This window comes from Brassica napus, chromosome A7 (assembly GCF_020379485.1).
Source record: "Brassica napus cultivar Da-Ae chromosome A7, Da-Ae, whole genome shotgun sequence".
Classification (NCBI taxonomy): Eukaryota; Viridiplantae; Streptophyta; class Magnoliopsida; order Brassicales; family Brassicaceae; genus Brassica; species Brassica napus.
In genome coordinates, this window is record NC_063440.1 from 16,838,813 (window position 1) to 16,866,595 (window position 27,783).

A 27,783-nucleotide genomic window follows, 5' to 3' on the forward strand; every position below is an offset into this window, starting at 1 on the left:
GTCAGAGATTAAAAGCATGTCTTTCTTCACATATTCGGAAACACAATCGGTCTTTGTGTCTGGAATATTGATTTCTGACAATATCCTCATAGCTCAAGAGATGTTTCATGGATTGAAGACTAATAAATCATACCTGAACAAATTTATGGCAGTAAATACAGATATAAGTAAACTTATAATGAATAGATTTTTATTCAAGAGCTATTTTCCAAGATGTGGTTTGATCATCATTGGATCCAACTAATGATGAAATGTATTTCCTTGGTACATTATAAAGTTTTATTAAATGGTCAACCAAATGGATACATAAGAGTCTACGACAGAAAATATTTGATAGCAAATATTAATAAAGCTGAGAGAGAGAAACAACTGACGGGTAGTGTACCTTTTAATCGCCGACTTGTTTTCAACTTTTAGGTTTTAGTTCTTATGTTCACAATTGTAATTTCTATTGTCGGAGTCTAGTGTTGTGTTTTAAAATTAAAATCAGATGAAAAAGAAGATGTTACTGTATGTATGTATGGACTATAGCTAATACAACTAGAAGCCCATTAACACTTGTCTAGCGAATTACTATTTTCTAAAAGACGGGACTTTTGACTTTTCAGTTTCGTAACTTTTTCTTTTGTTATTTAGAAAAACAAAACAAAAGATTATTTATAAAAGATATACTTTCTTCATTTCATAGAATGAAACTCAGTAGTTGAGCTATAAAGAGAGGAGGGCGATTTCAAGTAGTAGTTGATCGGCGATGGATGCGGCGGAGCAGAACCACTTGCTGCCCAAGAAGAAGAAATCCGAAACGGAAGACGATAAGAGGTTCGTTTATATCTCTGCTGAGTTAGTCCCTTTTTTTTTAAAGCTTTATGAATTTGATGTATCTGAGAAACTGTATCTCTCGAATAGGAGGAAGAGAATTGTTGCAGGGAGCTTGTTGAAAGCAGTGGTGAGACCTGGAGGAGGCGATTCAAGCCCTAAGGATGCTGATCAGGTACTACTAATCTGGTTTATCTAGAGAGAGACGACGACGAGTGGTCAATTTTGATGATGTTCTTTCTTGATCAGATTATTTATCACTGTACTGTAAGGACACTGGATGGTGTAGTAGTGGAATCTACGAGGTCTGAATGTGGAGGTGAGGAACTTTACTACAGTAAGGTTTGAGCATTTTGTTAGGTACTCTCATTGAATGAATGCGTTTTATGCTTCCATCAGGGAGAGGTTTACCGATAAGAGATGTCTTGGGGAAGAGTAAAATGATACTTGGATTGCTCGAGGGGATTCCCACTATGCATAAGGCTGAAATTGCAATGGTAACTCTTGAAACCTTTGTAAAGATCCGTTCTTGTCCCTGTAAATCCTCAAAGATAATGTTTACTCTAGTGTTTGCCTTTTTTTGTTTTAATATTTGTGTCCCTTTACTAGGATTGTAGTTTGTTTACTGTATAGGATTTAGATAATCCACTTGAGTTACCTGAAATTCAGATAATTTGTTTGATCCTCAAATGCTTAAGAAGTCTTTGTCTTCATTTTTTTCCAGTTCAAGATGAAACCTGAAATGCACTATGCAGAGAAGGATTGTCCTGTCTCAGCTCCAGGCAATTTTCCAAAAGATGACGAGCTTCATTTTGAGATTGAATTGCTGGATTTTGCTAAAGCCAAGGCAAGATCTCACCACCAAAACCAAGATAACAGTGCATTAGTTTAGTCGAAAGACTCTGAAAAACTTCCATTTCATATGTTCTGACTGAAGTATTTGTTGTCTCCCTTGTGTTAATTATCCAGATTGCAAGTGATGATTTGGGGGTCATCAAGAAGGTAGGACAGAATGACATTATCCACATATCTCTTGTTCTTCCTGATGGCTCACATATTGCTTTCCTGTTATATGAAAGATTCTAAATGAAGGTGAGGGATGGGAATCTCCCAGAGAACCCTATGAAGTAAAAGCCTGGTAATTTATTTAATATTTGATCACTCCTGCATTTTTGGTCGAAAAAATCATTTGACCTTGTTTTCCATTGTGTGTTGAAAGATTGATTGAAGTTTTAGTGCATTTTTGTGGTGTATATTAGGATATCAGCTAAATCCGGTGATGGACAAGTGATCTTAGCTCCCAAAGAAGAACCTTATTTCTTCACGTTTGGAACATCTGAGGTGATTGTTAGGTTCTCACTCTCTGTCCATGCGTATCTGGTCTGGTGTGGAACACTATCATTGCTGATTATTGCTCGTCAATTAGGCAGGTGCCTAAAGGTCTTGAAATCGGAATTGGAACAATGGCTCGGAAGGAGAAGGCAGTGATATATGTTCGCAAGCAATATTTGACTGAATCTCCTTTGATGCATATAGCTCAAGACCTTGAGGAAGTTCATTTTGAGGTCGAACTTGTGCATTTTATTCAGGTATAGTCTTGAAGACCAATCTTGTGTAATCTTGTTTACTTATGTAGTATTTTGCGCACTTAAGAATTGGGCGACTGAGTGGTTGACATTCAAGTTCTCACTTTGAAGGTGCGAGACATGCTTGGAGATGGACGTCTTATAAAACGTCGAATTCGAGATGGAAGAGGTATGTGTAACACACACTTTGTTTTTAACGTTTCCTCTGCTTCAACATGATGCTGGTATTTACTCTAATGCATCTTGCTAGACCCCAAACTCTTATTCGATGAATAGGTAGTTTTATCATTCTGATTTTCAACGTTTCATCGCATTAATAGGAGAATTTCCAATGGATTGTCCCCTCCAAGACAGTCGGTTAAGCATTCACTATAGGGGAATGCTTCTCAATGAAGACAAGACTGTCTTTTATGATAGTAGGATTGAAAATGGTGATCAGCCATTGGAGTTCAGTTCAGGAGAAGGACTGGTCAGTTACTCCAACGTTTATAGATTAGCCCTAGTGGATTTTATTTAAGCTTAAGAATTTATTGTCGTATGGGCAGGTGCCAGAGGGATTCGAAATGTGTACTCGTTTGATGCTACCTGGTGAGATTGCTCTTGTTACATGTCCCCCTGATTATGCATATGACAAATTTCCAAGGTCGTACTCATTTGTGTAAATGACAGTGAACGTGATAGCGTATATAAACTGTTAGTGGAGAAACAAACACAATTTGATTGTTTTCTTTCTTGATAGGCCGCCTGGCGTTCCTAAAGGTGCACATGTTCAGTGGGAGATTGAACTCCTTGGTTTCGAAACGCCAAGAGTAAGTTGGTCTCGTGTCGATGCTTACCATAGGAATTGTAAATAGCTTCCATTTCTTACGAGTCTAGGGTTTCTTGGCTCAGGATTGGACTGGTTTGGACTTCCAGAGCATCATGAATGAGGCAGAAAATATCAGAAGCACGGTATGGATCAAATGTTCTGCTAATCTTGTGTGGAGTTAGGTCACACAGATCATTTAACTTATCGCTCTTCTTTGTTTTTGGCTCTACTTTGAACTTCAGGGAAACAGGCTGTTCAAAGAAGGAAAATTTGAGCTCGCAAAAGCAAAGTATGAAAAGGTAATAGAGTCCAAGAAACAGTAGCAAGTCCAGTTTCCTCCCTTTGTCAGTATCTGTAAGTCCGGTATTAGCATTTGTTTCCTTGTGTCTAAGCGGTGAAACAAAAATCAGGTGCTCCGGGAGTTTAATCATGTAAACCCACAAAATGATGATGAAGGAAAAGTATTTGGTGACGCAAGGGTGAGTTTATCTTCTCATCACGCTTGTAGTTATAGATATGAATAAGATTATATAGTAATAACACCAAGTAGTTCTTGTTTCCCTTCCCTGCATCATAGAATACGTTACATCTGAATGTTGCGGCTTGCTTGCTTAAATTGGGAGAGTGGAGGAAGTCTTTAGAGACATGTAATAAGGTAATATTCAATAAACAATCTCCTACGAGCTTTATTTACGAGTCAGACGTTTTGGTGTTTCTGAAACCTTTTGTACCACAATTTCCAAACAGGTCCTAGAAGCAAAGCCTGGACATGCAAAAGGTCTCTACCGCCGTGGAATGGCTTACATGGCAGGTGGAGAGTATAAAGACGCTAGAAATGACTTCAACATGGTATATCATACTAAAACTGCTTGTTATACTCCAGTCCAAATTTTTTTACTTGCATTAATGTTGTGGATGTGTCTAGATGATCAAAGTGGATAAATCATCAGAAGCTGATGCAACAGCGGCACTCTTGAAACTCAAGCAGAAGGAACAGGTCAGTGTTTGGGTTTGAAAGGCTATTTATGATTTAGACATGTTTTGCTAATAATCTCATATCTTTGGACCTCACAGGAAGCGGAGAGCAAAGCTAGAAAACAGTTCAAAGGATTATTCGACAAGAAACCGGGGGAGATAACCGAAGTCGGTTCAGAAATAAGAGAGGAGACTAGAACTATAGAAGAAGTAGACGAGACAAAAGATAATGATGGCGATGATGAAGAAACACAGGAAGAAGAAAATACGGCCACAGTGAGCACTGAAAGGAAGAGGAAAGGGTCGGAGAAAGCCTGGCCGATTCTGAAGAACGTGATGGTTCAGATAGGAATCCAGCTTTGTGTTGCCTTGTTAGGTGTTTATATTTTCCAGTTTGTCAGCGCCAGATTTACATAAGAGACCAGCGGTAGTCACTCACTTCTCCTATCAAATTATTCAGAAAATATAAAACTAATGGATAATGAAAGCTCATATTGATTTCAAATAACTTTAGTTATTTGTGATGGTAGTTGCTCAAAGATGGGTAGCATTTGTCCCTTTGTAGTTACGTCTACTACTCGATCTACTTGCTTCATGAACTGATTAGTTCTTGTTTCTTTTATTTAAATTCCATGAGATGGCGTAAAAGGAAGAAAAGAAGAACATGTTACGTAGCTTGACTATTTAGAAGGCTTTTTAACCTTTCATCTCTCCATGCATATGGTAGCAGACACATGAAACCATTGATTTGGCAATGCTGCACAATAATAGTGTTTTCTCGTCTCTGCAAGCGATCTTAAAAAATGATCAGCTCATGTGTGATGCGATCCTGACCAAAAAAATATATATATATAGAAAGATTGAAGCATGTCTACAAATATCAACATCAACAAGACTGGCACACTTTCAAGATTTACCTATTTGGATTTTATGGCGAATATGGAGGAGCCGAAATAGGCTTTATCTTTCAGCAGAAACAAACAGGATGGAACAATGTACTACAATATGCAAAAGCAGATCCTACTGAATGGAGATCTCAAAACATGTTACAACAAGATCAACAACATCTGGCAGGTCAGCAGTGTATTCAAACAATACAAAAGAAATGGAGGAGACCAGAGATTGATTGGATCAAATGTAATGTTGATGGCTCCTTTGTTAATGATGAAAATCCGAGTACTATGAGATGGATTTTGCGTGATTCTAATGGAGTGTACAGAGGAGCAGGACAAGCAATTGGCAGAAGAGTTAAAAATAATCTAGAAAGTGAATTACAAGCACTAATAGTAGCAATGCAATATTGCTGGAGTAAAGCTTATAAACGAGTGATGTTTGAGAGTGACTGTCAGAAGATGATCAAACTACTGAATAAACAAGGTCTTCATTTTGATGGGTATAATTGGATCGGAGAAATCGATTGGTGGAAACAAAAATTTCAAGACATCAAGTTCACATGGATTGCAAGAGAAGGAAACAAAGCTGCTGATAAGTTGGCTAAGAGCCCTTTATTATGTTCCTAGATGTATTTCATTATGTAAATTCGAACTAGTAATAAATTCAGAAGTTAACAAAAAAAAAGAAAGAGCTGCTTCGGTGAGTTAATGCATCTTTGGCTGATATAGTCTTGTGTTTTGCTAATACTTAAGCTAAATTTTTGTGTTGCTCAAAAAAGACTTATTCTTGGGTTCATCTCTAGGGTGAACTTCTAGATTCACTCCATAGAGTGAACCTCTAGGTTCACTAACTAATAAGATTGTGTTATTTTATATTCGATATCTTTTAAAAAAGAAAACAAAATATTGTCAAATTATATTATGTTTTTAAAATTAAAAGATAAAAATAAATAAATAAATAAATAGTATTAATTATAAAAAAATATTGTTAACGTCGTCAACAAAACATTAAATCCTAATTTCTAAACTTTAAATCCTAAACTCTTGGATAAACTCTAAACTCTAGGATAAATGCTAAACTCTAAATCAAAATCACTAAACACTAAAACACTCAAGGGTTTAGGGTTTAAGATTTAGGATTTACGGTTTTAGTGTTAATTTTTACTTAGAGTTTAGGATTTATCCAAGGGTTTAGGGTTTACCCAAGGATTAGGGTTTAGGATTTAAGGTTTAGTGTTTTGCTGACAATGTTAAAAATATTTTTTTTAAATTTTTTTTTCTGTAACTACTATTTTTTTTTACTTTTTTTATTTTAAAAACATACTATAACTTGACAATATTTTGTTTTTTTTAAAGATATTAAATTTGAAATAATGAAATCATATTGATAGGTGGGTGAACCCAAAAATAACTCCTCAAAAAAAGACTAAATTTATGATGAAGCCATGAATACGTACAAGCATTAACTCTTCTTTTTCTTACAACATAAACTCGTTGCCTAGAACTTGCAAACCAGTGTTTAACACCTAAAGGAAAACGATAACATCTTAACGTGGGACTTTTATCGTTCTTAAAATAAAAAGTAATACAAGATAAGCTTAAAGAGAAATTGAACCAGAAACACATGTTGATGCTCACAAGACTATTATATCATTCAAGATATAAATGATCCGAAAATCTAGAACGGAATAAAACAACCAACAAAAACTAAACTCCTATGAAAAACTTGGGCGGTCCTAAAGTGTATGCTGTCCGGGTTTGTACCCTTGGTATGTAAATGATCTTGTAGTCTTGGAATCTTCTTTGAATATATGCTAACTCTGCAAATTCCGTAGAATAACTTGGCCATGCTTTCGGATCTTTGATTGTTGAAATTATATCCTTGCAGTCTCTCCCAAAATATTAACATGTCGTATATTGAATCATATTTTCCATTGCCCAAATGAGATCATCTAATTCTAAATGTAGCGGAAGACAATAATTGTTGCATTAGTTGTTCATTTTCAGCTTCATCCAGCCATTACCATTATAATGTGATTCCACAGTCCATAATTGATCAACCAAACAAATATTCTGTAAGCATAAGCTTTGTGTATAAAGCATCGCTTATATATAAGTTGCGATTGCAGGCACTTAGTATATATATTATACAAGAAAACAAAACATTAATGATATTACAAAAGTTGTTAATTATTATATGGGAAAATGTTTTTGTAAACAAAAAAAAAACAGAACCAAAAACAAACTCACTCTGTATCCTCTTCTCACATATGAATCAATTGATGATCTATCATCAAATCATATCAACTGAAGATATGATCCCTTGTGGATCACCAATCCAAAATATTAAACATAAACCATGACAAACGCGAAATTAATAACATTAATTTTACATAGCAGCCGGAGCTAGAGCAGGGGCCGAGGAGTCGGAGTCAGAGCCAGGGCCTGGAGCAGTCTCGGAGACAGGCCCAGGAGCCGCGCCGGAACTGAGGATTTCCAACATCGAACGGTGAGGATTTATCCGTTGAGCATCGCACAGATCAGGTAAAAATGCACCTGCATGTAGTCAATTGATACGTTAAGTCAAGCATAAACTTTACATCATTGATTTTTTCTGTAGTACCAACGTAAGTGACGTAACCATAGGATGCAATATTAAATCATTACTATTCAAATAATAATTATGGTTAGTGAAACATAACAATCAAGCTCCTACCGAAATTCCTTGCTTTGACGATAAGATAAACCATAAAGATGAAAGTGAGTTTCCTCCATGCACGTGTAAGAAAAAAGGATTCAATATACAAAAAACATACACAAGTGTAAGATCCTGCCCTACTTCATATTAAACAGCACAAAACACACATTTTCCCACATCTACTTAAGGCAATCACAAGTTTTCTTTCCTATTTTGGTAAATACAGTTTTGTTACTTGACAAAATAATGCAAGTTTGTTTTAACTTTTTGCGGTAGCCAATATCAATTTCTCTACAAATGTTTTTGCAAAGAAACCTCAATTACGTTAAGGTAATGGACTTAATGGTATAGTACCATTCAAAATTTTCGTTTATATATATTTGGTATTAGGTTTATGCCTTTTTAACTTAAGGAATGTATACCTTTAATTGTTTACACCTATTTATCTATCTACAGTACTTATGTTGACAACCAAGCAAGTCCTTATTCATTAAAACATCAAAATATTTCATCAGACCTGTACATAGGCTACTTATAAGAATTATATATGTACACACACAAAAAATGTCAACGTACGCATGAAACACAAAAAAAAAAACTCAAGATCGTACCTTCACCGGCGGCGAGGTTGAAATAAAGATCAAGAATGTTAGGGCAATAATCCAAACAAGCCGGAGAGCAAAGCTTAGCAGCGAATCCTGCCTCCATCATTGCGTCCGACGAGATCCCTACGGTTTTCCGATCAACCCCACAAGCGGCTACACATTCATCGCTCTCCACGTGGTTTACAATACCTTCAACCTCCACCGCAGAAGTCCGGCAAGTGTATTCTCCGGTGACGTTAGCTGTCTCCAATAAACATCTTTTCCCAGAGGCCGATATCGAGAACGCGCACATATTCGTGGGCAGATTCTCGCAAACGATGTCCTCCCCTACAATTTATTATGAGAAAGACAAAATACTGAGTTTTATAAACTTTCGACTTAAAACCAATTGACAGTTTATTAAGGTCCATATCCCATTAATCCTACATAATCCTAATTCAACACATAAACTGAATAACAAAAAAAAAATCATATGTTCATTGTTCCTATGGTTAACGCTCCTGGTTAATTCAAAACATGAATCTTGATCATGCTCTTGGGTTCTAACGATTGGATATTTCTACAAAATAAATATATGTGTGTACGTACCTAAAGCTGCATGGAGAAGAGATGAGAGGATGAGAAAGATTGGCAATTTGAGGGAAGAATAAGACATTGCTTCTTTGTTTTTTTTGTTCTCTCTTCTTCTCTTTCTCCTTTACTGTTTCTGGGGTTTAAAGTTTGATGTTCTCAAGGGAAAGAGTAATGTAGAGAGAACGTGGGAGGCGTAAATTGAAGGAGCTGTGTGGGTATGTGAGTATATATATACAAGATGTTTTAATTTTTTTTTTTTTGGTTTAAAGATGTTTTACGTTAATGATTTGCCTTTACTATTTTTTTTTCTTTGTAACCTCCCCCTAAATATGGTTTTACTATAATAGTACATAATGTTTTTTTTTGCAACAGTAAAGTTTATATTTTACATAGTAATTGCAATTTTATTTGTTCTACGTTATGTGCTTGACCAATTTTTTTTTTCATTTTGAAACTTTGAATTAAGCGATCCCTTACAAGTTCATGGATGTCTCTAAACTTATACGTATGTACTGCGTACTTCTTGTATAATGATATAAAGGCTTAACTGGTTTTGTTGCTACCATCCACATAGTGTTTTGCGGATGATATCGGCTTTTCACGTTTTACAATATTACAAAAAAAATACTCTAAACTGCTTCAGATCGTTTCAAACCTCTAAAAATTGGTTTCAAGTAGCGTTTGCGGTTGTAGAACGATAAATATTTTTTATAAAAAAAAAATCTTGATAAATAAAAAATATTATTGATTTTTTTTGGAAAAAAAAAATATTAATATATATATTATATTATATTTTAATTTATATTATAGAACTTTTTAAAAATATTTGATATAATTTTTAGACACTAAAACTATAGATATATAAACTCACAAATAATTTTTATGAGTTTAATATTATTAAATATAATTTATATTTATTGTAATAGTAATAATTTTTAATATTTTAATAATTATATAAATTGTTAATATTGTTAATTTATTATTTACCACTGCATCATTTGATATTTAACTAGTCATTAGTATCATGAAAACATACTAATTTCTAACCACTATATCAGTCATATAAATCGCTTTGTAACACTTAAATCTACAACCATCTGTAAACTCTTGCAACTGTCGCATTTACACCAGTCTGAGCCTTAGTCGTATTGTTGAATTGCTATATAGATTGTTGCCATTATTTGATTTCAATCTTTAAAATGAGTGCTGGAACTTGTATGCTACTGGATGAATAAGCTTCTGTCGATCTTCAAAAAGCTTAAGTGAAACAAGTATGGTTATCATGTAAAGTATGTGCTTCTTATAAGTTAATTATATATTTGCGTTTTTTGTACCCAGTTTTTTGAGTTTTTAATATTCTTCATTATTTTTGACATCTAGACATGATAGTATATAAAGAGTGTAATACTTTTCTTCTGTAAATTAGCATTTTTATTAGTTGAGCGAACGTAATCAAGACATAAACTATTGTAAAAGATTTAGTTGAATTATCTTTTTCATTACAAGACTTTCAGGTAGGTGGCTTTCTTGGAAACAAAGCAACGTGCGTACATGTGTGCACGTCCGTATTTGACTCAACGCGTTAATTAGTTCAAAGTAATACCGGTACAATTTTAAGGAGAAATTATAAAATCATGTATTATAATTTGTAGTGGTAAACTAGTGTATTCGAAACATTAAAAACGTAATTTCGATGCAAGAAAACATAATAGATACAGTATTGTACGTACAATGGTTGAAGAATATTGTAATAAAAATTCAAAATCATCTACCTTGCTAACTTGATATATGTACAATCTTTCCTTCTCAAGATATATTGTCGTATTATTCCCATTGAACAACTAATAACTTGTAAATTTCAGAAACTAGTATTTAAGCAAAAAATATTTCAGAAACTAGTATGTGTGATAATTGGTTGTCAATTTATAGCGTGCGTTAACAAATAGTCAAACACTAATGCAGCATCACACCGGATCTTATACCACGCGCATGAACTTTTTTTTTCTTTAGCATATTCCATCGTCGACACGGAAGCAAAGAGAAGCTGGAGAAGTACTTGGCTTGAGTCATGTACCACACATAAGCCATATAGTTTCTATTGTAAGCCATTTTCTGACTACCTGACACATCTCAAGTTCCCAATAGATGCATAAATAAAGGTACTTTATATTTTGTTGTCGATATCAATAGAGAGAAATCATTTGGTATACTGTAGAGTTAAAACCAAGTTAAATATATACAAACTGAATCAGAAGACTTTGTCACCATAGTTAATTTGAGAATTGTCACCCTAGTTAGGCACCAGCAGAGGGCTTTGCAGCAGTCTCAGCATCATCTCCTGCAAATGAGGCAGACCAAAATGGAATCACTTCAAGCGCATTTGGTGTGTACTCTGACATGGCCTGATCAGCCTATAGATCCCCCATTCCCTGATTCCGGAGACGACCTGTGTGATTTAGAAAAGGGTAATGAGCAAACAGCAAGAGATAATAGCCATTTACAGAAAATGAGACTACAAAACAAAGAACATACCATGAAACCGTTTCAATAGGTGTTTTGTGGGTACTTCCTTCAAAGCCAATATCAAAGTCAACTAGTAGCTCTGAGAATGAGAAGTCTTCAGCCAAGATAGAAAAATCAATGTCAGATAAATCAACTTCCGGCTCAGACCCTGATAATGAAGATGAAGCCAAATCTGCCGTGGTAGGTGCTGCCTCAAGACACATGTCTGTGTCAGTGTCATCAAAGTTGAGTCTTCCTTTCACATGGTCTCTCTTATTTGACATCTTAAGGTTGGACTTGACCGGTGAAGAAGAGATAAGTTGGCTCCTTTCCATCGTATAAGAAGTAATTTGCTTGAGAGGGCTGATTGTGAATCTCTCCTTTGTAACAATCGTGCAGTTTGTAGGAGTAACTTCTTTCTGGGGACTGTTGGACTTACCACTCACAGAGGAAGCATGTTTTTGTGGTGTCATAAGGCATGTGGAATTACTAGTAAGCGATGAATCAGCTACGCTCGACACATCACCAGTCATAGACTTATTAGCTGATGAGTTTTTCGCCAATGTTAGTGTTTCTGATGGAGGCTGAGACGAGAAATTGTTAACTGTTTTCTCCGCTTGTGGGATCCTGTTAGACTCTGATCCAAGTAAAGAGGAGACAAGATAAAGTTTAACGATATAAAAGAGCTTCAACCAAAATGTTATAAACATGTAAGGACGCATACACACATACCATTTGCTGTTGAGTTACCAATTCGAGCTTTCCTAGCTACCGAAGGAGCTTCTATAGAAGTTTCATGACCCTTTCGTTTTCTGGTTATAAGCTGATGATGACTGGTCGAAGGTGTGGAAAAATTCCCACAGCCTACTCTTTTGTTACCCAGCAAAGATACTGACATAGCATTGGGTGTATTGTCCTGAGTGCAACCTTAAAAAAATAAAGAGACTGATTAGTTCCAGATAAGTTACAGAGCATCAAACTGATATGTAATAGCTAGCAAATAAATTTTCTGAAGTGACAGATTATGTGCCTAAGTGTTGTATTGCATCACAGTACAAAATTGCAATGTCACAATCTTTCAATCATTCACAGCCAAATGCAAATAAAGCCGGATGCACTAGCCAGACAAATTACAGAACATCAAACTGATATGTAATAGAAGTGACAGTTTATGTGCCTAAATGTGTTTTCTCTTTCAATCATTCCAATACACAACAGCCAAGAAGCAACTAAAGCAGTAAAATGCCAGAACTAAAAACTCTGAAAACCTGATGAGATGGTGTGGTTCTTCTGTTGAGAAGCCGGAGCTGCCACCGGAAGAGGAGGAGGAGGAGGAGAGGTCAAGGTGGCGTTGTAAGAGTTCATAACATTCTGCATCCCCTGCAATAGATTCTGAACCCTAACTTTCTCCTTTTCTAGTATCACTTTCTCATGATCCAACGCCACTTTCTGCTCCCTAAGGGATACGTAGTCTTTCAGTATATCTTCAAGAGTCAGATAACTCTTCAGAACCTACGAACGGAAACATAACGCATAAGAGACACACACACACAAGGAAAGAGGAACCAAATGTGAGAAAGCTTCCGTGTGCTTACATCGCGAACTGGAGAATTGGAGAGGAGAGACGAAGCTTCGGATCTAAAGAGGGATCGGGTTTTAGAGAATCGATTGTCGTGGAGGTAACGATCGACGATGAAAGCGATTTGCGTCGGAGTGATAACGCCGTTCCCGATGTTTGACGATCCTTGGGATCTGCTTGATTTCGCCATTGAGATTAAGACGAAGGGAAAAAGAGAGAGAGAGAGTGTGTAGTGGAGAAGATCCAAAGGAGGGTTTTAGACTAGTAAAGGGAGCGGGAGACTTTCGAATTAAACGCTTTTGGAGCGGTTTCGTTTTTATCAATTTTTGCCGGGATAATTAATAATATGCGCGTCTATTTGTGGCGGACCTGGCGGTATATTAAATGTCCATAGTAAAAAACTAACTGAAGATTCTCTCTTTGACAAAGTAAATAAATGGAGATACTCGTTGACTATGACTAGCAGGTGGTACTGGTACACTCAGTTTTTCATCAGCACTTCACTAGCAGGTGGTACACTTCAGTTCTATTTTTTTCTGGATATCTGAACCTTTTGATTAGTAATTTTGGTTTCACGGGTTAAAAGAAAAACTAAAATGCAAATAACATTGTGGTGATTGTGTTTGCCTAATTTTCTTGTTTTTCTGAGTTTCAGGATTTTTATGCGTAAAGAGATAAAGTTGTGAAGTAACTTGATTTTTAATATACAAAAAATCTATAATTTACTTGAATGTTTATATAGAGTTTAAACAGTAAAGTTGGATTTGTGTGTGTGCAGTCAATTAAATCCATATAGCCTTCTATTTTATATTTTCAAGTAATTTTTAATGTAAAAATCTTGAAATAGCATAAAAAGAAAATAAATCATGCCAGAAACAAAATCAAAATCTCAACATAATTAAACTTCTTAATAATGCATTTCAGATGAATGGGTGATAAATGAAAGATGCATGAAAGCATGGCCAAAAAAAAAGAAGAGGAAGCATTTTGTGGAAATAATAATCAGCCAATAAAACGTCTAACCTTCTACTTCATACATTTTAAACTAATTTTTTAATATAAAGTAACTGAAAATAGAAAAAAAACCTTAACATAATTAAAAGTTTAAATAATGCATGAATATAGAGTTTGGATGTTTAAAAGATGAAAGCGAGGTAAAAATAAATAAAGAAGAAAGAAGAAGAAGTATTTTTGGGGACAACAAAGAAAGCATTAACTCAGAAACTCTACACAGAAACAAACAAGGCGACAAAAGTCCCTACATCGTCGTTAAGTGCTTCTCTGTTCTTTCTTTCTTTCTCTCTGGCACCCACCACATACTTTACCCTCTCCATCAGAAGATCTCATCACCCACTTCAAACCCTATAACATCATTCTCTAAAGCTTGCTTCTTTAATGGCGAGCTTCATTTTCTCCATGTCATTCCTCGTTCTCCTCCTGCCTTTAACCTCACTCTTCTCCAGAATCCCCATATCTGAAGCTACATCATCCTTCTCCTTCACAAGCTTCGATAAAAACGCGAGCTTTCAGTCCGACGACATAGCCCTCTACGGCGACGCAAAGCTCGTAGACAGTGGAGCTTCGATTCAGCTGACTAACTCAGTGAGTCGCATCGACGGTGGAGTCGTTTACAAGAAACCCATTGAGTGCAAAGACACTAAAGACGACTTCTTCACGGGTTTCTCTACGGTCTTCTCTTTCTCCATGTCTCCCGGTCGTGGCGGGAGTGTAGGTTTTGTCTTGTTTCCTTCTAACGGAACACTTGATCACTCTTTCTTCGAAGTCAAGTTCGATATTTCTGATAATTTCACCAAGTTTAGAGAATCCAACGTCACGGTTGGTGTATATGGTTCTACGGTTCCTGAGAAGACGAGCAATCTCACGATTGTTAACTTGGAGGAGGAGGAGGAGGAGGAGATGTTGATGTACGTCTGGATTACTTACCAAGCGAATATCAGGTATGTAGATGCTTCGTTAACCAAATCAAAACACTATAAATATCCAAAGACTCGGTTCAGTTCTCGGATTGATTCTTTGAAAGACGAGGACGAGTTCATGGTCGGTGTTAAGTCGTATAGCGGGAGCTTTAACCTCTATTCTTGGAGATTACAAGCGGGACACTTCTCCAGGAGTATACACTCGTACGCTGCGCTTCTTGAGTCTAAGCGTAGGTGGGAGGAGGAGGTGGAGAAGAGGAGAAGAGAGAAGATGTGGGGGACTGTGACTTGCTTCGTCATGACCTTTGGATCTATAGGGCTTGTGTTCTTCGCTATGATGCGTGTATGGGCAGCTTTCAAAAGGAACTATCTTACGGTGGTGGTGGTGCCTGAGGAGTGTGGGCAGAAGAGTAAGGAGTACGAGAAGATGGAGAAAGTTGAAGTTGTGACGAGTAAAGCTGAGGCGCAACAAGGAAAGTGAAGTAAAGTAAAAGCTGGTGGTGTTTGTGCGTTTAGAATATTTATGTAATAAAGTAGATTTCTTCAAGTGTAATGGTGACTTGTAATACATAAGGTTTGGCGTCATGTGTGTAAGCTTTGCAGCACTGTTACTCTTTGGCATGTAAAATCCACCGCAAAAGATAAATTATTAGAATCCACAGTAAGCTTCAGAACTTACTGGTTTCTTGTCCATGTGTGAATTCGATCGTGTAACAGAGCACCTGCCTCTGTTGAGCTTGGTTCCAAAGCTTTATTTCTTTACTTCTGCTTACAATGCAGAAGACAAGGATTTTTAATTTCAATTCAAAAGTCTTGAAGCAAACATCATAAAAGTTTGACAATAGAGCTTGAGTTACTATACTCCTTTTGATGGTGTTGTACTGTTGTGGTTGTGGTTAGAGCACCCACAACGTCTAGTATCTTCCCATATGATAGAACTAGTAGAGACAAGTTAATGGCATCATCCCTCTCTGTTCAAATTATTTTTTAACTTAGGTAACTACGAGTTAACAAAACAAACACAGTATAGGAACTATATCTGTTAAATTTAAAAAATATAAATGTGGATTTACGTTTTGTTGCTTATATATGAAGTTATACACATAGATGTAACGTATATAAACGTATAAAAGGAAGAATATATTTTTTCATTAAATATTTTATCTGTATTAATTACAAAGCTTAATATACTAATCAAACAAATAAATCCTAGTGTAGTGTGACAGTGACTCACACCTACAAGTGTATAATATATAAAGCACTGCTACATTTGGGCCCATGACCTTTTTTGTTTTCGTAGTAAAGAGAGGGACGATCTTTACTACTAACTGAAACGGCTCTCGAGGCCAAGTTGCGTAGCCGTAATCTTCGTCACTCTTCTCGAGATTCTTCTCTCTGTGTTGGATTTCGATACCCTAACTTCCTCCTCGTTTTCAATTTCGCGGATCGAAGAAGATGGTAGCTGATAGCAAATCCGACCTTTCATTGCCCAAAACTTTCGCCTGCAGTGCCTTCTCTGCCTGCGTCGCCGAGGTATTCTCCCGAATTTTCCATGCGTTTCGCTGCGCATGCTTCGATTATACTCGCAATGAATCCCGAATTTTCTCGTATAGCTAGAGAATCGTTTGTTCATGGATTCGATATGCTATTTCTCCAGACTATATGCTCATGTTTAGTTTTGATGGAACTGATTCGATTTCTAGAATATTTAATCTCCATGTATACGAGGTCAGATCTGTGGCTAGGATTGTGTTGTGGCGTTTGGATTATGCTTTGATTCGAGCATTGTATTTAATAATGTTATCGAGAGATGGATCAAAGATTATGGAAAACACGACGAGAATGAAAGATTTAGATTAGATCGTGAAGAAATTTTGTTAGCATAGCCTTTATACGGTTGATCGATCTCACTGAGTATATGTTTTTTCGAAATTTTTGATGCAAATTAAGCTCTGGATATCATATCACAGGTATGTACGATTCCGTTGGACACTGCGAAAGTGAGGCTTCAGCTCCAGAAGTCTGCCATAGCTGGAGATGTGACTTTGCCTAAGTATCGTGGATTGCTGGGGACTGTTGGTACCATAGCAAGGGAAGAAGGGCTTCGTTCTCTTTGGAAAGGTGTTGTACCAGGGTTGCATCGTCAATGCCTCTTTGGAGGTCTAAGGATCGGGATGTATGAGCCGGTGGGTTCTTAAATATACTACTTATATCTTTCTCTAGAAAATCGTAGTCACTGCTCAAAAAGCTTAACCAATCTGTTATCATCCAGGTTAAAAACTTGTACGTTGGGAAAGACCATGTAGGCGATGTTCCGTTGAGCAAGAAGATCCTTGCTGGTTTGACCACAGGTGAGCATAACGAGAGAACGGTTTAGAAGAAACTCGGATTATATGTTTGTCTCATGTTGTTGTTGTTGAACTCTCAGGTGCGCTTGGTATCATGGTAGCGAATCCCACTGATCTTGTGAAAGTTAGACTTCAGGCTGAAGGGAAACTAGCTGCAGGTGTGCCAAGACGGTATACTGGATCGTTGAATGCGTATTCAACAATCGTGAGACAGGTAATTATCCCGCCATGGAAGTTGGGATCATGCATAGGTTAAGATTCCTAAAACTCTGCTTCATATCTATGTTAACTTGGCTCTGGCAGGAAGGAGTGCGAGCTCTTTGGACTGGTCTTGGACCTAATGTAGCTAGAAACGCAATCATCAATGCTGCTGAATTAGCGAGTTACGATCAAGTGAAACAGGTATGGAACAAACTAATCCCCCTGATTCTCTTGTCTAACTAAAGGATCCTGATATCTGTAACAAACGTTCTTGTTACATTTTTTTTCTCTTTCAGACAATCTTGAAGATTCCGGGTTTCACTGATAACGTTGTCACACACATTCTATCTGGACTAGGAGCAGGTTTCTTTGCTGTCTGCATTGGTTCCCCTGTTGACGTGGTATGATATCTCTACACATGAAGTTAAATCTTGAGGTCGTCCACTATGCTTCCTGATTTTTTCCCGTGTGGCACAGGTTAAGTCAAGAATGATGGGAGATCCTTCTTACAAAGGCACTATTGACTGCTTCGTCAAAACACTGAAGGCAGACGTAAGCAATTCTTCGTCTATGCCCTTTACGGAAATAACATAACCCACCGAAAGTTTATAACTCTTTGGAGTTTTTTTTTTCTTGCCTCTACAGGGACCTATGGCATTTTACAAGGGTTTCATCCCCAACTTTGGACGTCTAGGCTCATGGAACGTCATCATGTTTTTGACCCTCGAACAGGTAACAACTTATTACACTGTTATTCGTTTTGAATCCGTCCACGCAAACCCTTTTGTCTCTCTTTCTCTTCTCTAATAACGGTTTTTATTATACTTTGATCCAGGCAAAGAAGTATGTCCGGGAACTAGAATCGTCCAAGAAATAATACTTACAAAATTTTAAGCAGACAGAATAAGAGCAACTTTGTTTTCTTCTTAATTTGGGTGATCGAGAGAGGGGCCAGAACAGAGAGTTGTTTTCAAGCAAAACTGTGAAATAAATTTATGTGGGTGCTGTACCATTTAAACATTCATCAAAATCATACATTTTCGTCTTTTCTTTTACAAAACTGATAAATCAGGAAGAAGAAGAAGAAACTCTTACAGTATTCAGCTCAGTTTCTTCTTTATCAGATAAGACCGTATCTCGAATCTATGGTAAAGCTCTTTAGCTTTGTTGTAGATGAACGCCAGAGTTCCATCTATGCAATCCTCGTATCTCTCATAAAAAGCTGGAACGGTCATTACCACCAAAACACCTGCCGAAACAACCAGTGATGTAATGAATGAATATCCAGCTGTAAAGCATTCCAAGTCTATGATGAATATTAGTTACCGGTGTGGCAAAGTGTCTGAAAATCCATGAGACTTCCAACGAGTGAGATGAGAAACAGATAGACAGCTACTTTGATAAACAACTCTGAGTCTCTTCCCAACGCAATGTCATACGTCACTTGTAGCAGTTTATTCACATGGAAGCGTAACAACTTGGAAGCTTCTTCAGCCATTTCTTCACTTATTTGAAACTCTGGCAATGGCGGTGACGGCCTAATAAGAGCCAAAGGATATATAAAAATAAATTACAAAGGAATAATATTTTAATTACAATTGGATCTCTTGACAGAGACACTTTTTTGGTTTTACCTGTTGAGAATAGATGCAGATTTGGACCAGAGGAAGAGGATAGAGAGCAAGAGGAGAAGAACACTTGAAAGAAGAGTGAGGATGGTGTACGCAAAGCTCTCAAACACCATCCATGAGCTTATTGTTACTGTAACTATACCAACACTCACATTCTTGTTCCTCCACAGGATCACATCTGCAACTGCAGATTCATTTCACAAGAAAAGGGTTAAAGAGATCAGAGAAATCACTTAATCTTTATAACTGATTTGGTAATGATATATGGATTCACTTACTAATGCCACCTCCCAGAATCTCATGTACTGTTCTCTCTCTTTTGAACAGCTTGTCCGAACAAGAACCCATAAGACCACGATTTTTTAAGGATTCCGATCTTCTCAGATCCCAGAATGTCAGAAATAGACAAAAATAAAACTAATCCCAACAGGCTCAAACCGAAAGAAGAAGAGAGCAAAAGAAAGTGATGAGACTAAAGTTGGGTCATCACCATCATCATCAAAGCCATCAACTTTGAATATATATAAAATTAATTAATAATAATATAAATAATTATTCAAAGCTATGCTATGTATGCTCTGTTCAGGAAAGCAAGAAAGTGTTTGTTGGCCTCTCGATTATCACCTTCCAGCCTAAAAGTGTCATCCCTTCTAGTCCGTGTTTTTTTTTAAACGGTAAAAGTTCGCTTAGATGGAAGGAAGACATTTATTCCATTTATATGTAGAAAATAAAAGTCGCATTATAAAAGTTAGTAATCTAATATTTTTGTCAATTAATTAATTAATTCACTAGAAATATTGACCGAAAAACGAGCAATTTTGTGCTGCATTCAAAGCAATAAGTATTTATTTATTTTATTTTTCTTAAATGATAAATAAACAAATATTTGTAACATTTATAATTTCTGCAATGTTTTTAAACTGGACCGGACAATGAACAGAATATATAACTGACTTCTTGATTCCAGTCTACGATTAATCCATTGACTCTTCCAATCCAATAACTTATTTCTTGGCGTTGCATCTACAGCTCATATTTGTCTCAGATACTGATTAAGTGTGGCCAGTGTGGGAGTTCTAGTTATAGGACTTTTAATTAAATAGTATATGGTTCTAATATGTATTATATACACGTAGATGGTTGGTTAATAAGAATATTCTTTTCCTATAATTCATTGGTAACTTTTGTATATGTTAAACTTGGAAAATGGGTTCAAGAACTTGACTAAAAGTTACTTGTGTTTGTATGAAAGTCTTTAAAAGAAGTCTTGAAAATAATTCTAAAATCAGATTAATGATGCAAATGTATAGGTGTATCTTAGATGAGTTTATAGGTGTATACACAAGTTGATTATTTAAAATAATTAAATTACATTTATTTTACTAAAAAGTTTGACATCCTGCTGTCTATAAAATATAATCTTAATTTATAGTATTTTCAACTCTCAGATTATGAGTGAGAGAATCATTTGTACTTATAAATTTCACAACACATAAAACTTCAGCCAATAAAATTCATACTTAAAAAAAATGTTGCTTACAAACGCTCTATATGGTATTTAGGCACCAGCCAATCTCTTGCGACATATGTTCTGATAGTTTATTTGAAGAATAAAACATGACATTGGAAATAACATTTACAGAAAGAAAAGAGTTAAAAACTAAGGAAAAATTGACTAAAATATTGGCATTGGTAGTACTTGTGTTTTTTATCGTTTGAGAAATCGTATCCAGATTAAATGCATGGTATGCAATACAAGGCTATGACCGTGGTCATAAGGTTTAAGAAATGTTTTTTTTTTGTAAAAAAAGGATTAAGAAATGTTGATTGAATAGAAAGAAGTGATGAACAAACACTTTAGCTGGAGTTGAAACAAAGCTAAAGAAAAAGGGTAGAGAGCCTAGGACATGACGGTCTCAGCTTCTTCACCATGACTCTTTCCACTATTTGCAAATTGCAATGATTAGTAATAAACATTTTTAGTGTAGATTTTAATAAGTTCGGCTTTTGAGCAGCGAGTCAGATCCACATTTCTTCACTTTCTCTCCCAAAACAATCGACTATGTGTTTTGAGGGTAGTGATTTTATAGCTTTTGGTGTCTTCATCAGTGTTTCCAGGGTCACCCCTCTCAGATTCAGATTTACGAGGATGAGTCGACAACGTTAACGAGTGGGTCTCTGATGGTGAAGCCACCACATATCGCTAGTTAGTCCTCGGGGCTTGGTCCTATCTCCTGGAGTTGGGAGTTTCAGCATTTCTAGCTTTTTTTCCATGATCTGTGTCACCTGCCCTCCAACAAGGAGTTTAGGAGCAGCTCATCTCCATGTCATGACCTCTTCACCACGACTCTCTTCACTACCTACAAGGCTACAATAGTCCAGTGCATCTCTTGGAATCCTTTTTTGTGTAGGCTTGAGTCTCAGGCAAAAAGACCTTTTCTGCCAATAGTACGTCCAAATTATTATGCATCTTTTTAAATTTTATTTACATTCTAGTCCCTGGAGAAGGAAAGAACTACATATGTAAACCAAACCAAAACCGTATCCAGACCGCGAACCGGGTTGACCCGATTCTCTTCTCTTCCTCCAAACCTTAAAATGTAAACCCTAAATTCCCCAAATCCCGTCTCACTCAGCATCGACATCCTCGCAGAAATCTAATGGACGGAGGAGATTATTCCGCTTCAGGTCGTCTTCTTCTTCTTCACATTCATGCTCTTTGCTAGATCGCAGTGGATTTTTTCCTCATTGTTGCATCCGTATGTTTCAGGTACTAAAAGAAGCTTCGAAGACGATGAAATTGATACCTCCGTGTCAAAGAAGGTACTTTTATTTGGGTGATCATTAGCACTTCTATGATTGAGTCACTGAGAGATTCTTTGTTTGTGATCATCGTCATTCAGCGTTGCACTTGCACGAAAGTGGATGACGAAGCTGCGATGATTGTTTCACTCACAGAGAGGTTCTGTATCCAATTCCCTTTCTTGATTCTTTTTTTTTTTGGGCCTTTAGCAGATAAGTGTTTGCTTTGTTGTATAAACTGTAACGTGCTTTTGCTTTCTCTGTGTGGCAGTCTTCAGAGCTGTAAAGATGAGCTTGCTTCATGTCAAGTATTGTTTACTAATCCTTTAATCTTTTTCTACATTAGTGTTCTTTACTGTTGTCTGACTTGTTTTGTTTGGTCAGAGTGAGCTTGAATCAGTCAAAGCAGAGATTGATAAGTGGAACTCAGCGTTTAAGGAAGAGTCCTTTGTACCTTCTAGAAAATCTCCTGGTTAGAACTCTCTTCATTCAATGTTGTCTTTCTGTTTGCACTTTCTTGAATATGCGATGATGCTTATACCCTTTTGATTATCCCTACAATGATTCTGTTTTATTTCAGAACCTCAGTTTGTGATTGACTACATCCAAACTCTGAGATCTTCCGAGACGTCTTTGAAAGAAGAGGTTGGTATTTGGCTAATAATTTATTAACATGTACAAAGGTCTTTATGTCTGAACAAGTTCTAATGGTTGCTTCTCTCTCATTTCAGTTGGAAATTGCACAAATGAAGGTAAAAGTCCTCATTGTTTTCTTAGCCCATTACATTGAAACAATTGTCGCTAAACATAGTGTATGGATTTGTATCTATAGTTAGCTATCCGTGATCTCAAATCTCAACTCAAGCCAGAGTCAATGAAGGTATACAATCCTCACCCGCAAATGTTTATCATTATGGTGCAAGTTACACAAAGCTAGTTGTTGAAGCAACTTGAACTTTTCTAGGCATACGTACTTGTCCAACTTTTTTTATGTTATAGTGTTCCTTTGGGGAGGATGGTCTTTCTCGACTTTGATTCATGTAAGAGGGAAACTTTCTCCTTGTAACCCTTTTCCCTTGCAGATAGATGAGGATCCAGAAGTCGACGGCGAGCAGCAAGGATCGACCCCCGCTGGCACCTCACGTATTGCATATCTCGAGGTAATCAACTGTAAAATCATCTTCTCAACTTTTGTTCTCATTTTACTCGTATACATTTTAATGCTATACTGTTTCGATTTTTTTTTTGAAGGATGAGTTGCGGGCAGCAAATACGGTGATCGCAGAGTTGAGGGACGTTCAGGCCGTGAGGGTGGATGCACTGGAGAAAGCGCAGGCCACGCATGCTAAGGAGTTCGAGTATCTTAAGAACAACATGCTGGCACTACAACAATCCCGACGCTTGGTTCTTACGCCCGCACCTGAGAATGCTGATGCGCAGAAGTGATCTTATTATATTTTCGCATTTTAGTTTGAGTTTGAACTAATAATGTAATCGAAGAAAACATACTGATTTTCTGTAACATACCGATTGAATATTTTGCTGCCAAATCATTGACACAAATCAAAACTTAAACGAGCAACTCCCTCAAACCAAATGTGATCATTTCTGTACAGTAAAAACTCTTATAGATTAATAATGTTTAGATCAATTTACAGAGATTAATTACAAAAATATCTTAAAATGTATTTTTTTTTGGTTAGACTATTTGACCCACTTGTTTATTGTTTCTGGTTAGACAATTTGACCCACTTGTTTCTTTTTTAAAAAAAATTATTCATTTTTAACTAATGTTAATCACTTCATTTATTATCTGCCAAAATAATTTGACAACATTTATTACAAAGTACAAACTATAACTTATCATTTTACTCATTTTTAAGTGCTTATCACATCTTTTAATTTTTTTTTCACTTTTGCTAACAATTTCATTAATTATCTTTGTCATAATAATTCTACAAGTTTGAATGAAATGGATTTGAGACAGGAATTTAAAATAATTAACAAAGAGTTTTTTATTTGTTTACAGAATATGTAGACATGGTATTCGGATACCTATTTAGATACTTGTTGTTTTTTCGGATATCGGTTTCTTTGATTTTGGAATTAGGTCTATTTTAGTAGTATAAGTTTTTCTATGGTTTTTGAGTTGTGCCCTTCTAAATCTTAGAAGGTTCGGTTATGATATGTAGAAATTTAAAAATATTCAAATAACATATATATTTAGAGATATTATTAAAAAAATAGAAAAAATAATAACTAAAATCCGCGCGGATGCTTATTACGAGAAGAAAATGTACATGATATATAAAAGAATATAGAAGGTGAGAAAAGTCTAGGTTAAGATCAACTACACTGAATGAGAATATACTAATTTACATATTTGGATCCACTAGCCTTAATATATTTAAGTGATGTGTGATACTAATGTTGATTTGTCAGTATTTGAGAACGAAGAAAGCCGCCGCTGGAATTAATAAAAGAAATATCTTAAACTCGCATTTGACAAATATAACCTTTTTTTTTACAAATATAACTTAGACAAGTGATACTATTATATCGAGTGAATACAAGGGTTTCCGTAGAAACAAATATGCCAGAAATGCTAATGTAGTTACTTTTCACGTAAATATTTGTTTTTTTTGTTGGATAATTCCAAGCTTGTGGAAACTTAACATATTATTAGATGTTTAATATGTTAAGATAAACACAATAAGGAAACCTAGAAATAGGAAAAGGAAGTTTCTATTTAGGTTAGGTTTGTGTTTTCCATATCCCACATGTTAAAGGGAATTGTCTTTCATATAAATATAGGTCTAATGGAGAGGTGTTCCATATGATCTAAGTGAAACATATTGAGAGCTTTAGTTTTGAGTAGTTTCTAAAGCTAATAAGAAAAGTTGTTCTTATAACTCTTTGTGTTTCTAAGAGATTTGAATTGGTATCAGAGCCTCAGGTTGGAGACTCGATCTAAGCTTAAGTTGTAGCTTAAGATCCTGGTGCTTGTGAACAAGAGATCGCGACGGCAAGATGGCTGACGTGACTAGGGCTCCACGCACGAAGGACTTTGGATCTACATCCATCCAATGTCCGATGTTGTCATCGACAAACTACACAGTTTGGTCGATGAGGATGAAGGTTCTACTACGTGTTCATGAAGTGTGGGACACAATCGAACCTGGTTCAGATGATCAAAAGAAGAACGATGTTGCGATAGCTCTTTTGTTTCAATCTGTTCCCGAAACATTGATTCTCCAGGTGGGAGAACAAACCGCATCAAAAGAGATCTGGAACGCCATCAAGTCGCGACACCTAGGAGCTGATCGTGTAAGGGAGGCGAGACTTCAGACGTTGATGGCGGAGTTTGACAGGTTGAAGATGGATGATTCAGATACGGTCGATGACTTCGCGGGGAAGATATCGGGCCTATCATCCAAAGCAACCTCTTTGGGGGAAAACATAGAAGAATCCAAGATGGTCAAGAAGTTCTTGAAGGGTCTTCCAAGACACAAGTATATCCAGATCGTAGCATCACTTGAGCAAGTCCTAGATCTCAACTCGACGGGGTTTGAAGACATAGTTGGAAGGCTTAAGGCGTACGAGGAGCGTGTAGGAGAAGAAACTCAGAAAGAAGACCAAGGGAAGCTGATGTTTTCGAACAATGAAGAGCATAGTCAGAGGGGCTATGAGAATTCTCGTGGTAGAGGAAGAGGACGGAACGGTAGAGGCAGAGGTCGAGGTAGGTCACACAACCAAAACCGTGCGTCACACACCGAAGATAACAACTCGAAGAAGAATCGTTCAAAGCTGATATGTTGGAGATGTGACAAGCCTGGTCACTACGCAACTGTCTGTCCCGAAAAGACAGAGAAGAATCAAGAAACTAACCTAAACGAGACAGAAGAGGCTGATGCACTCTATGTACACGAGGTGGTGTTTTTGAATGAAGATAAGGTGATTCCGAAGAATCTTGATATCGACAAAGGCAATGCAAGTGTCTGGTATTTGGATAATGGAGCGAGCAATCACATGACAGGGAACAAGGAGTTCTTTTCGAGTTTGAATCTCAACACCAAAGGGAAGGTGAAGTTTGGTGATGGATCGTGTGTTGACATTGTAGGAAAGGGTGTGGTTACCTTTGTGTGCAAGACTGGAGAGAAGAAGGCACTCAAGGACATATACTACATACCCGATCTGAAGCACAATATATTGAGTCTTGGGCAAGCAACAGAGAACGGATGTGAGGTTAACATGAAAGATGTCTACTTAACGCTCACAGATTCGCATGGAAGGTTGCTAGTTCGTGTGACAAGATCTCCAAACCGTCTCTACAAGACCCCTATGGAGATAAGCTACCCGGAATGTTTACATGTCAGGGACGAAGATGCTACATGGAGGTGGCATGCTCGACAAGGACATATATGCTATGGAGTGATGAACAACATGGTAAGGAAGGAGATGGTCGTAGGAATGCAGAGTGTAACACACGAAGAAGGCGTGTGTGACACATGTCTCGCAGAGAAGCAAACGAGACACTCATTCCCGAGTGTAACACACAAAGAAGGCGTGTGTGACACATGTCTCGCAGGGAAGCAAGCCAGAGACACATTCCTGACTAAGGCCATGATTTGTACATCAAAGCCAGTGAGATTATTGCTTGGAAATTTGTGTGGATGTATCACACCACCAACACCAGCAGATAATCGTGAGGCATTCTATCGGTTCAAAAGATCTCACACCGATAGAGGAGGAGAGCGTGCCTCAGCTATGTTCAATCTAGGTTGCACCGATAGAGGAGGAGAGGTTGCCTCAGATGTGTTCAATCTAGGATGCACCGATAGAGGAGGAGAGATTGCCTCAGATGAGTTCAACCTATCTTGTGAAGAAGATTGGGTTGAAGCTATGGAAGACGAGTTGGAGTCTATCACAAGAAACAAGATATGGGAGCTTGAAGATAGACCGACTGGTTCTGAGAAGAAAGGAGAAGATGATCGAGTTTGTGTGTTACACAAGACGTTGCATGTGTTACGCCAGGCACCCAGAGCATGGAGTGTAAAACTCGATCAGGTTCTCAAGGAGATGAGATTTGAGAAGTGCACGAAGGAACCATCAGTGTACTGCAAGACTCAAGGAGGAGACGTCTTGATCATAGCCATCTACGTTGATGATCTATTTGTGACAGGAACTTCGCTTAAGGTGATTAGGCAATTCAAGGAGGAGATGTCTAAGAAGTTCGAGATGTCAGATCTAGGTAAGCTAACGTACTACCTTGGCATAGAGGTGATTCAAGGAGCAGACGGAATCAGAATAAAGCAAGAGAGGTATGCTCAAGGAATCCTGTGTGACACAAAGATGGAAGTGTGTAACACGACTCACGTAGGAGTGTGCAACACGACTCACGGAGGAGTGTGTGACACAAAGGTGGAAGCGTGTGACACAACGCATGTACCAATGGAGTCAAGGTTCTCAAAGGATGAAGATGAACCAGAGATAAATCAGTTGGGTGTTGAGCAGAAGGCCGACATCCTTCCCAGAGCTCATGTACGCAAGATGGCGGATGTGACCAGAGTTATCATCGCAGTGAGCTTCAGCCACAAGACTCATCGCAACTTAAGTGAAGAGGTCATGAGAAGGTTCTACAAAAACTGGGCCGATTCTAAGAAGAAGCGGTACGGAAGCAAGGAGAGCATCCGGTCTAACCTTGAGAAAGATGTGAATTCAATGGGTGGATTCGCACACCATGGTGTGGTGGAGGATGATTACTTGATGATTGAGTTCAAGCAAATGAGGAGCTTAATCAGAGTTCAAGAAATTGATCTCCCTAATTCA

The 27,783-nt window shown here is 37.1% G+C and overlaps 6 protein-coding genes and 1 non-coding gene across 7 annotated transcripts; 4 read left to right on the forward strand and 3 right to left on the reverse strand.

Moving 5' to 3' along the window:
- The first annotated feature begins 610 nt into the window (after nucleotides 1-610).
- Nucleotides 611-4,690, forward strand: LOC106368667 (peptidyl-prolyl cis-trans isomerase PASTICCINO1-like). The gene is made up of 20 exons (XM_013808677.3): nucleotides 611-819; nucleotides 907-991; nucleotides 1,066-1,135; nucleotides 1,216-1,313; nucleotides 1,541-1,663; nucleotides 1,786-1,818; nucleotides 1,896-1,954; nucleotides 2,076-2,157; nucleotides 2,247-2,405; nucleotides 2,514-2,571; nucleotides 2,723-2,871; nucleotides 2,948-3,045; nucleotides 3,142-3,211; nucleotides 3,294-3,353; nucleotides 3,453-3,509; nucleotides 3,621-3,689; nucleotides 3,788-3,865; nucleotides 3,958-4,059; nucleotides 4,136-4,207; nucleotides 4,285-4,690. Exons 1-20 carry the CDS (start codon nucleotides 752-754, stop codon nucleotides 4,600-4,602), a joined length of 1,908 nt encoding a protein of 635 aa, XP_013664131.2. The 5' UTR covers nucleotides 611-751; the 3' UTR covers nucleotides 4,603-4,690.
- A 2,499-nt stretch (nucleotides 4,691-7,189) lies between these two features.
- Nucleotides 7,190-9,162, reverse strand: BNAA07G16250D. The gene is made up of 3 exons (XM_013796703.3): nucleotides 8,970-9,162; nucleotides 8,388-8,708; nucleotides 7,190-7,634 (listed from the first exon to the last, which is right to left on the reverse strand). The coding sequence occupies exons 1-3, from the start codon at nucleotides 9,034-9,036 to the stop codon at nucleotides 7,468-7,470; spliced, it is 555 nt and encodes a 184-aa protein (XP_013652157.2). The 5' UTR covers nucleotides 9,037-9,162; the 3' UTR covers nucleotides 7,190-7,467.
- A 1,936-nt stretch (nucleotides 9,163-11,098) lies between these two features.
- Nucleotides 11,099-13,254, reverse strand: BNAA07G16260D. The gene is made up of 5 exons (XR_007315023.1): nucleotides 13,052-13,254; nucleotides 12,725-12,968; nucleotides 12,189-12,383; nucleotides 11,487-12,093; nucleotides 11,099-11,400 (listed from the first exon to the last, which is right to left on the reverse strand). It is a non-coding gene; the product is annotated as an uncharacterized BNAA07G16260D (transcript).
- A 1,006-nt stretch (nucleotides 13,255-14,260) lies between these two features.
- BNAA07G16270D lies at nucleotides 14,261-15,663 on the forward strand. The gene has a single exon (XM_013793463.3). It carries the CDS (start codon nucleotides 14,431-14,433, stop codon nucleotides 15,451-15,453), a length of 1,023 nt encoding a protein of 340 aa, XP_013648917.1. The 5' UTR covers nucleotides 14,261-14,430; the 3' UTR covers nucleotides 15,454-15,663.
- A 585-nt stretch (nucleotides 15,664-16,248) lies between these two features.
- LOC106353679 (mitochondrial uncoupling protein 1) lies at nucleotides 16,249-18,566 on the forward strand. Its single transcript, XM_013793464.3, has 9 exons — nucleotides 16,249-16,505; nucleotides 16,943-17,158; nucleotides 17,245-17,323; nucleotides 17,401-17,534; nucleotides 17,624-17,722; nucleotides 17,818-17,922; nucleotides 17,999-18,073; nucleotides 18,167-18,253; nucleotides 18,357-18,566. Exons 1-9 carry the CDS (start codon nucleotides 16,428-16,430, stop codon nucleotides 18,396-18,398), a joined length of 915 nt encoding a protein of 304 aa, XP_013648918.1. The 5' UTR covers nucleotides 16,249-16,427; the 3' UTR covers nucleotides 18,399-18,566.
- LOC106353680 (reticulon-like protein B12) lies at nucleotides 18,486-19,823 on the reverse strand. Its single transcript, XM_013793465.3, has 4 exons — nucleotides 19,431-19,823; nucleotides 19,156-19,336; nucleotides 18,848-19,059; nucleotides 18,486-18,770 (listed from the first exon to the last, which is right to left on the reverse strand). Exons 1-4 carry the CDS (start codon nucleotides 19,498-19,500, stop codon nucleotides 18,622-18,624), a joined length of 612 nt encoding a protein of 203 aa, XP_013648919.2. The 5' UTR covers nucleotides 19,501-19,823; the 3' UTR covers nucleotides 18,486-18,621.
- Nucleotides 19,824-21,703: 1,880 nt separating this feature from the next.
- LOC106353681 (FKBP12-interacting protein of 37 kDa-like) lies at nucleotides 21,704-23,504 on the forward strand. The gene is made up of 10 exons (XM_013793467.3): nucleotides 21,704-21,840; nucleotides 21,923-21,975; nucleotides 22,056-22,114; nucleotides 22,226-22,262; nucleotides 22,339-22,426; nucleotides 22,535-22,599; nucleotides 22,686-22,706; nucleotides 22,787-22,834; nucleotides 23,037-23,114; nucleotides 23,206-23,504. Exons 1-10 carry the CDS (start codon nucleotides 21,813-21,815, stop codon nucleotides 23,398-23,400), a joined length of 672 nt encoding a protein of 223 aa, XP_013648921.2. The 5' UTR covers nucleotides 21,704-21,812; the 3' UTR covers nucleotides 23,401-23,504.
- The last annotated feature ends 4,279 nt before the right edge of the window (nucleotides 23,505-27,783 follow it).